The sequence below is a fragment of the Saccopteryx bilineata genome, chromosome 8 (assembly GCF_036850765.1).
Source record: "Saccopteryx bilineata isolate mSacBil1 chromosome 8, mSacBil1_pri_phased_curated, whole genome shotgun sequence".
Taxonomy (NCBI): domain Eukaryota; kingdom Metazoa; phylum Chordata; class Mammalia; order Chiroptera; family Emballonuridae; genus Saccopteryx; species Saccopteryx bilineata.
Window position 1 is genome coordinate 86,712,810 of NC_089497.1, and position 9,197 is coordinate 86,722,006.

The window sequence follows — 9,197 nt, forward strand, 5'->3', positions numbered from 1 at the left end:
ATGCAGCTATGAAAATGAATGTGAAAATCTCTTCAAGACCCTGTTTTCAATTCTTTTAAGTACATAGCTGGAAGTGAAATTTCTGGGCCATATGGTAATTTTATTTAAAAAATTTTAAGGGACTACAATACTGTTTTTCACAGCAGATGCACCAGTTTATATTCCTATCAGCAGTACACAAGGGTTCCAATTTCTCTACATCTTTGCCAACACTTGTTATTTTCTGGGTTTGTTGTTGTTTTACTGATACTATCTGTAAGGTATTTTTTGTGCTAAGGAAGAAAGAAGGGCATAGGCACCAAGTGTAGAATAGCAAAAGCTTTATTCAGAGCTCATCCCGGGCGAAGTGAGAGATGGGCCAGAGAAGTTGTGCAGCCTCACCCGCGGGGGTGGGGGGTAATTTATAGCGTCAGTTTGGTGGTGGGGGGTTGATATGACATGGTGAAATTTCATTGGCTGACAGTCATTCTTTTTCAACGTGCTCCTGGGCCGTTTCTTTTGGTGGGCATGGATGTGAGTGGTTCCAGCCAAATTTCCTGGACCTGGTTCCTCATGTGATCTTCCTCCATTGCCAACTGACCTCACATCCCAACCTTTTATGTGAGATAGGGGCACCGCTATTCATCTGGCTACTTCCTGCTGGTTAGGGACGTCCTGGGGAGGGGAGGTCGGAAGGAGGTGGCTCTGAGGGGAGTAGTGTATATGGGTGTAGGAGCATCTGGTTGACCGTGACTTGAGAAACCTTGCGGATGCGGCCCTGTAAGAATCTAAGAAAAAGAGGAGCCAACATGAGTAATATATGCTGATAATTAGGAGAGGACCTAGGATAGGGGCAGCCCAGGTGAGGATGGGTGGCTGCCACCAGGAGTTAAGCGGGTTGTAGGAAGAGAGATCCTTTCACAGTTTCTCTTACAGACAGTTGAGGACATTGATGTTTTCTTCCCTCAGGCCAGTCTCATTGATATAGTAACAGCATTGCTCCCTGCTTTAACTCACTCTGGTGGCAGGTTCCTGGTGGGAGGGACAGGAGCAACAGGAGGATCTGCAGGGCCCAACCTTTTGGTGAGTTGAAGACGGGTGGGGCCCAGTGGTTCCGACTGTCAGTGGTCCTGCATGGGGCAAACTTGAAGCGAAAGACATGGTAAGGTGTTTGCCCTAGGAGCGTGGCTGCAGTAGGAGTAGTCAATATTACTGTATGGGGTCCCGTCCACCTGGGCTGTAGGGAGCCGGGCTGGAGCTCCCTCAGAAGAACTCTCCTGGCTGGAGGGGGACCGCTGGGTGTGCTTCATCTGGACCCCTTATGGGAGGAAGGGTCCGGTCTGCATGTTTCCTAAGAATATGGTGAAGTAAAGACAGAAAGGGAAAGTACATGGCAAGAGGAAGTACATGACAGGTAAGCTGTGATTGATTAGGAATGGTCTACCGTAAACCAGCTCAAAGGGCTGAGGCCAGTGGGGTTTTGCGGGGTTGCTCTGATTCTGGTGAGTGCCAGGGGGAGGAGGTTTGGCCAGGAGAGTCTGGTTTCAATGGAAGGTTTAGTTAGCTGACCCTTCAGGATGCCATGGGTCCTTTCCACCTTACCTGATGATTGAGGGTGATAGGGTATGTGGAGCTTCCAGGTGATGTTGAGAGAGTTGGTGACCTGCTGGACTATCTGGGCAGTGAAGGCCGGGCCGTTGTCTGACTGGATGGTAGTCGGCAGTCCAAACTGCGGGATGATGATTTCAGCGAGAATGGAAGCAATGGTGTCTGCCGTCTCTTGAGAAGTGGGAAAGGCTTCTATCCATCCTGAAAAAGTATCAACAAAAGTTAAGAGATAATGGAGTTTTTTGTGAGGGGGCACATGAGTGAAGTCAATCTGCCAATCCTGGCCTGGTAAGTGCCCCCTCAGCTGATGAGTAGGGAAGCGGGGGCGGAGTCCCCCTTGTGTAGAGGTTTTGGAACAGATAGTGCATGCTGCATGTACCTTTTCGATAGTCTGCTGGAGGCCTGGGGAGAAAAAGAGTGGTTGTAAGAACCAATAGAGAGCTTTTGGCCCTGTGTGTAAGGAACAGTGGATATCAGAAAGGAGAGTTTCAGCCTGTCCTTTTGGTAAGGCAAATCTATCTCCAAGAAATAGCCATCCCTGGTTACACATGTTTCCACCTTTTCTGAGGAGGGTCTGTTCTTCCTCAGGAGTGTAGGAAGGTTTCAAGGAGGTGGAGAGAAACATGAGAGGAGAGGGGGAGGTCTCCGTGGTGAGGTTTCGAGCCGCCGCGTCGGCCCGAGCATTTCCCAAGGCCACCAGGTCCAGAGAGGTTTGATGGCCCCTACAGTGTACCACAGCCACCTCAGCGGGAAGCTGTAATGCCTGCAAAAGTTTAGAAATGAGGGTAGCATTGATTATGGGGGAGCCCTTGGTAGTGAGGAAGCCCCTTTCCTTCCAGAGGGCAGAGTGGCTGTGGGTGATAAGAAAAGCATATTTAGAGTCAGTATATATGTTTATGCATTTTCCCTGGGCCAGAGTGAGTGCCCACATGAGGGCAATTAGCTCTGCTTTCTGGGAGGTGATGCCCTCTGGCAGCTGTTGGGCTTCGAGGGTGGAGGAGGTGGTGACCACTGCATAGGCTGCCTGTCATCGTCCGTCGGGTCCCTGTACAGAGCTCCCATCTACAGAGTATTAAATCTGGATCTTTTTTTTCTTCTTTTTGTATTTTTCTGAAGTTGGAAATGGGGAGGCAGTCAGACAGACTCCTGCATGCGCCCGACTGGGATCCACCCGGCATGCCCACCAGGGGGTGATGCTCTGCCCATCTGGGGCATTGTTCTGTTGCAACCAGGGCCATTCTAGTGCCTGAGGTAGAGGCCATGGAGCTGTCCTCAGCGCCCGGGCCAACTTTGCTCCAACGGAGCCTTGGCTGTGGGAGGGGAAGAGAGAGACAGAGAGGAAGGAGAGGGGGAGGGGTGGAGAAGCAGATGGGCGCTTCTCCTGTGTGCCCTGGCCAGGAATCAAACCCTGGACTCCTGCACGCCAGGCCGATGCTCTACCACTGAGCCAACCGGCCAGGGCCTAGATCTGGATCTTTTAAAGGAGAATCTGATAATCCATGTCGGGGTCTGTTGAGGAAATCTATTAGTTCCGTACAGGAGTGGGTGGGTTCCGGAAGTGTCGCTGGAGCTGGCAGTAGAGTGGCTGGGTTGAGTCAGGGAGAGGGCAAAAGAGAGACTGAAGAGTTTTCGATGGACAGGAGGTGAAATTCTTGTAGGCGGGAAGGACCTAACAGAGAAAGAGATTTGTGCAAAAAAAGGTCTGAGCCTATGGGAGGAGAAGACAGTGATGGGTTGTGAAAGGGTGAGTTTAGTAGCCTCCTTGGTGAGTTCAGATGCTGCACCCAGTGCCGGAGGCAAGGCTGTCAGCCTTTGATGGTGGTGTCCAATTGTTTAGACAGGCATGCCACAGGGCGGTAAGTAGGCCCCACAGGTTGAGTCAGTACTCGGATTGCATTACTGTGCTTCTAATCAGTGAAAAGGTGGAAGCGGCATCTGGGGTCAGGTAAAGCGAGAGGGGGGGAGGAGATGAGGGCATCTCAAAGGGTAGAGAAGGCCCTTTTGACGGTGTTGGGGGATGTGAGAGGTCCCGTGGGAATCTCTTTTGCAGCCTTGTAGAGGCTTGTAGAGGGGTTTGGCTAAGAGAGCAAAGTTGGGAATCCAGTGTCTAAAGAAGCCTATTAGACCAAGGAAAGAAAGAATCTGATCAGCGGTGGTAGGTGGCTGGAGACTGCGGATGGTCTGAGTTCGATCTAGGGTGAGACCTTGGGTGGTGGGAGTCAGGGCAATGCCCAGATAGACTACAGACTGAGAGTGAAGTTGAGCCTTAGTAGGGGAGACACGATATCCCTTCATGGCAAGAAAGTTAAGAAGGGTCGCTGTGTGTCTTCTTGAGGCAGACAGGGAGGGGCTGCAGAGAAGTAGGTCATCTACATATTGTAAGAGAGTACTAGTTTCAAGATCGCATGCAGCTAGATCCCGAGCCAGGGCCTGTCCAAACAGGTGTGGGCTGTCTCTGAACCCCTGGGGCAGGACGGCCCACGTAAGCTGCTGGGCTGCATTAGTGTCTGGGTCAGTCCAAGTAAATGCAAACAGAAAGTAAGAGTCAGGTGTAAAAGAATGGTAAAGAAGGCATTCTTGAGGTCTAGGACCATGAAGTGAGCGGTGTCTGAGGGAATGTGTGACAGTAATGTGTAAGGATTAGGAACTCCTGGATGGAGGGGAACTACTGCCTCGTTGATTAGGCATAAGCCTTTTACGAGGCGATAAGCTCCTGAAGGTTTTCGAACAGGAAGGATGGGGGTATTGCAGGGAGAGTCTGTGGGGATGAGTAAGCCTGGTTTAAGAGGTGGGTAATTATTGGTTTAAGGCCCTGGTGGTGACTTGCTGAAATAGGGAATTGGGGCCTAGATGGAAATTGAGAGGGTTTTTTAAGCGGATGTGTACAGGTGGGTGGTGGGTTGCTACCACAGGGGTAGAAGTGTCCCAGACCTGAGAGTTGACAATATCTGGTGGAATAGGGGGTGTGACTGGGTTAGGGTGATCTGAGGTAGTGGGAGAGCCTTCAGTCAGGAGTGGTAGGAGTAGGTGGGAAGATGCTGTCAGCTGGATAGAGGCTCTAAGACTGTGTAGAATGTCTCGACCCAGAAGGGGTACAGGGCACGATGGCATGACTGAGAATGAGTGAAAAAAGGGGATTCTGTCAGGGATGGTGTGCGAAGGGGAAAAGAAGGGGTCCCATCCACTCCCATAACTGAGATCTGTGAGGGAACTAGAGGTCCAGAGTGTGATGGCAAAACAGAGAAGGCAGCTCCTGTGTCCACAAAAAATGAGATGGACTTACCTGCTATTTGCAGCATTACCTTGGGTTTGGTGAGGGTGATGGGGGTCTTCGAGTCCGGGCCGCATCAGTCATCCATGAGGCCTAGGAGTTCGAGTGATGGGTCCACCTGGCCTCCCATTTGGGTGGCTTGTCCTCCACATAGAGGTGCGAGGAAAAGCCTGTTGCCCAAAAGGGGCAATCGCTCTGTCAGTGACCAGGCTGCTTACAGTTGGGGCAGGGCTTAGTGGGTGTCCTCGGGCAGGGGCACTGCCGGGCGCAGTGACCCTCTTTGCCACATTTAAAGCAAGCTCCTGGTGGGATTCCTCTTTGCGGCCTGGACTTGGGTCGGGCACCTCCTATGCTTTGCCCCTGTTGCTCTGCCGGCCTCAGAGCTGCCACAAGAGCCTGGGTTTGGAGCGTTACCTTCTGCTGCATGAGGTTCTGGAGAGTAGCCTTGGCCTTTTTCTCCCAACCATTAAAAACTTTAAATGCCATGTTCATCAGGTCTCGAATAGGGGTTTGGGGGTTGAGAATAAGAGGAGAGGGGCTCCTGGGGAGCCCAGCACCCAGATCCAGCCAGAAATGCTGGAGCCAAAGGCAGGACAGGGCCAGGCCTTCCTGCAAGAAGACGGGGGTTGGGCCGTGGGGTCAGGAGCCCTGCAAACCCGCGTGAGGGCCAATGGCCGGCGGAGGGCAGCCTGATGGGGGAGGGGCTTAAGAACACAGCAGAGAAGGGAGGGGCTCCTGGCCGGCAGGGGAAGGGGCTTCCTGGAGGGAAGAGACCTGAGTGGAATAGGTCCACAGAGGGACCAGAGAGGGGTCCCGAGAGAGGGGTGCCCCCAGGGGTTGGGCAGGAGGGGGAGAGAGTTCCTCAAGGGGGTAGGCAAAGGAGGTAAGATCAGGAGTGGAGGTTTCTCTGGCTAAAAGGACCTGCACATAGAGCAGGCAGCACAGAGATTAGGACAAGGAGCAAATTTAGAAGCCCTGAATGTAAAAAATCTCCAATCAGTTCCCAGTTTTTTGGCAATAGTCCTATAAATTGGTGAGGGTGTTAAAATCAAAACTCCCTTCACGGCAAGGAAGTTAATGAGGCTACCTGGTTCTATTGTCTAGTGGGTTCTGTGGCCTGGCCACAGTGGAGAAAAACAGTTTCTTCTTTTTTAGGAAGGGAGAGATTCCAGATAAGGCACTCCAGGACTGTTTTTGAGTCAGGTTTAGATTCCTGTGCCTCTATGGCCACCCTCAGCCCTCAGAGTGGTCAGAGATGAGAATTAGCATCCCGCAACTCCAGCTCTGGCCACCAGATGATTAGGTAAAGTGGGTGTGTCCGGGACTCTCCACGGGCACACACGCACTTGGAACAGATAGGAGGTCCCTGATGCAGCTGTGATTATGAACAGGGAGTTTCAAAGGCGGAAAGAACTGAGGGAAGGCCAAAGGCAGGGGACTTATTGCACTGTGTGCTGAAGTGGGTGGGAAGTCAGAGGTCTTGTTCTTCCTACGAAGGGAAGGGGAGAGGAGCGGCCCCCAGTGGGCTTCAAGCTCCTCCAAGGTTTCGGACCAAATGTAAGGTATTTTCCCTGCCAAGGAAGAAAGAAGGGCATAGGCACCAAGTGTGGAATAGCAAAAGCTTTATTCAGAGCGCATCCCGGGCGAAGTTCTCTGGTCCACAAGATGGGCCAGAGAAGTTGCGCAGCCTCACCCACCCAAGGGGTAATTTATAGCATCAGTATGGTGGTGGTGGGTTGATATGACATGGCAAAATTTCATTGGCTGACAGACAGTTGTTCTTTTTGAACATGCTCCTGGGCCATTTCTTTTGGCGGGCATGGATGTGGGTGGTTCCAGCTAAATTTCCTGGACCTCTTTCCTCATGTGACTTTCCCCCATTGCCAACTGATCTCTCATTATCAAGTGTGAGGTTTTGATTTGCATTTCCCTAATGATTAGTGATGTGGAGCATCTTTTCATGTGTTTATTGGCTATTTGTTTATCACCTTTGGAGAAGTGTTAATTCAAGTTTTTTGCTCATTTGTGTGTGTGTATGTGTGTGTGTGCAAGAGAGAGAGAGAGAGAGAGAGAGAGAGAGAGAGAGAGGGAAGGAGAGAGACTGAAAGGAAGAGAGACGAGAAACATCAACTCTAAGTTGGGGCATTTTAGTTGTTAATTGATTGCTTCTTATATGTGTCCCAAGGTTGAGGAGGGAGAACTCCAGCTGAGCTAGTGACTCCTTGCTCAAGCCAGCAACATCGGGCTTCAAGCCAGCAACCTTTGGGCTCAAATCAATGACCAGGTGATCACATCAATGATCCCACACTCAAGCCAGCGACCTTGTGCTCAAGCTGGTGAGCCCGTGCTCATTTGAGCCTGAGGTTGAGCCTGTGCTCAAGCCAGCAACTTTGGGGTTGCAGACCTGGGACCTCAGAATCCCAGGTCGAGACTCTGTCCACTGCGTCACCACCAGTCAAGCCCTTTGCTCATTTTAAAATTAGATTGCTTGCTTTGTGGAAGGATCAGCCCCTCCCCCAGCTATGGCCACCTCTAGCACTGATGAGTCAGCTTTTTAGGTCATCTCCTGCATTCCTCTGCCCCTCACCATCTGTCTCTCTCTCTCCCCTTTCTTTTTGGAAGACAAGCCAGCCCTTTCAACACACCTCGTTCCTTGGTCGCCAGACAATTGGCTGTGAGCAATATTTTCTGCTCTTTTCCTTGGAGTGAGAGCCCTTCTGGGCTCTCAGCCTCACCCCCCCTCTGTTCCTGTAAGCAGGGGAGATTCAGGTGCTACCTACCAGGTTTGGTGTGGCTTCTTCTTTGCTCCTTGGTTTTTGAGAGCTGTTCTTGTAGTCCAGAGTTGGTTTTTCACATTAATTGTTCCTAAATTAATTTGTAATCCAGTTTGGTGGTGTGAGCTGGGAGTCTCAACATCACTAGTCATTAGAGAAATGCAAATTAAAACCACAATGAGATATCATCTCACACCAGTCAGAATGGCACTAATCAACAAAACAACACAGAATAAGTGCTGGTGAGGATGTGGAGAAAAGGGAACCCTCCTGCACTGTGGAAAACAGTATGGAGATTCCTCAAAATATTAAAAATCAAACTGCCTTTTGACCCAGCTATCCCACATATAGGAATATACCCTAAGAATACCATAGAATTGTTTGAAAAGAAGAAATGCACCACCATGTTTATGGCAGCATTGTTCACAATAGCAAAGATCTGGAAACAGCCCAAGTGTCCGTCAGTGGACAAGTGGATTAAAAAGCTTTGGTACATATATACTATAAAATACTACTCAGCCATAAGAAATGATGACATCAGATCATTTACAATGACATGGATGGACCTTGATAACATTATACTGAGTGAAATAAGTAAATCAGAAAAAACTAAGAACTATATGAATCCATACAGAGATGGGACATAAAAATGAGACTCAGAGACATGGACAAGAGTGTGATAATAATGGGGGTGGGGTGGGGAGGGGCGAGGAAGGAGAGAGAGGGGGTGGGGTGGGGAGGGGCGAGGAAGGAGAGAGAGGGGGTGGGGGAGGGGAGGGACACAAAGAAAACCAGATAGAAGGTGACAGAAGGCAATTTGACTTTGGGTGAGGGGTATGCAACGTATGTACCCTGATTTATCAATGTCACTTCATTAAATTAATAAAATGTGCTCTTCTTATGCAGAAAAAAAATTAGATTACTTGCTTTTTGTTGTTAAGTTGTAGTGTTTTATATATTCTGGATATTAACCCCATATTGGATACATAATTGCAAGTATTTTCACTTTGTACAGAATGATATCTTCAATATCATTAAAGTCAAGCTTAAAAAAGTCAAGCTCATAAAAACAGAGAGTAGAAAAGTGATTGCCAGGGGTTGGTGGTGAGGGAAATTCAGAGAGGTTGGTATAAGGGTACAAGGCAAATATTATGACAGTACGAATGGACACAGAGAGCATTATGATAAGTAAAATAAACCAGCCTGAGAAAGACAAATATTTTATGATTTCACTTATATGTAGAATCTAATGAACAAAATAAACAAACAAAATAAAAACAGATTCAAAGATAGAGAGAACAGACTTACAACTGTTAGAGCGGAGGGGGGTTGCAGGACTGGATCAAAAAGGTGAAGAAATTAAGCCTAAAAGCCCCTCATAGACACAGATAACATAACAGTATGGTGATTACCAGTGGGAAAGGGGGTTGAAGGGAGGTAGAAGAGGAAATGGTGATGGATGGAGATTTGACTTTGGGTGGTAAACACAAAATACAATATACAGATGATGTATCATAGAACTGTACACCTGGAACTTATATCATTGTATTGATCAATGTCATCTC

At 49.2% G+C, this 9,197-nt stretch overlaps 1 protein-coding gene across 1 annotated transcript; it reads right to left on the minus strand.

Moving 5' to 3' along the window:
* Positions 1–394: 394 nt before the first annotated feature.
* Positions 395–7,762, minus strand: LOC136312224 (uncharacterized). The gene is made up of 4 exons (XM_066241758.1): positions 7,639–7,762; positions 4,890–5,028; positions 1,582–1,788; positions 395–767 (listed from the first exon to the last, which is right to left on the minus strand). Exons 2-4 carry the CDS (start codon positions 4,933–4,935, stop codon positions 622–624), a joined length of 399 nt encoding a protein of 132 aa, XP_066097855.1. The 5' UTR covers positions 4,936–5,028; positions 7,639–7,762; the 3' UTR covers positions 395–621.
* Positions 7,763–9,197: the final 1,435 nt, after the last annotated feature.

Excerpts from the sequence above, each read along its gene's own strand:
- LOC136312224 (XM_066241758.1), bottom strand. The coding sequence starts at position 4,935 with ATGCGGCCCGGACTCGAAGACCCCCATCACCCTCACCAAACCCAAG. Across the intron at positions 1,789-4,889 it reads TCACCCTCACCAAACCCAAG|GATGGATAGAAGCCTTTCCC; the intron begins GTAATGCTGCAA and ends ATACTTTTTCAG. Across the intron at positions 768-1,581 it reads CTATCACCCTCAATCATCAG|ATTCTTACAGGGCCGCATCC; the intron begins GTAAGGTGGAAA and ends TCTTTTTCTTAG.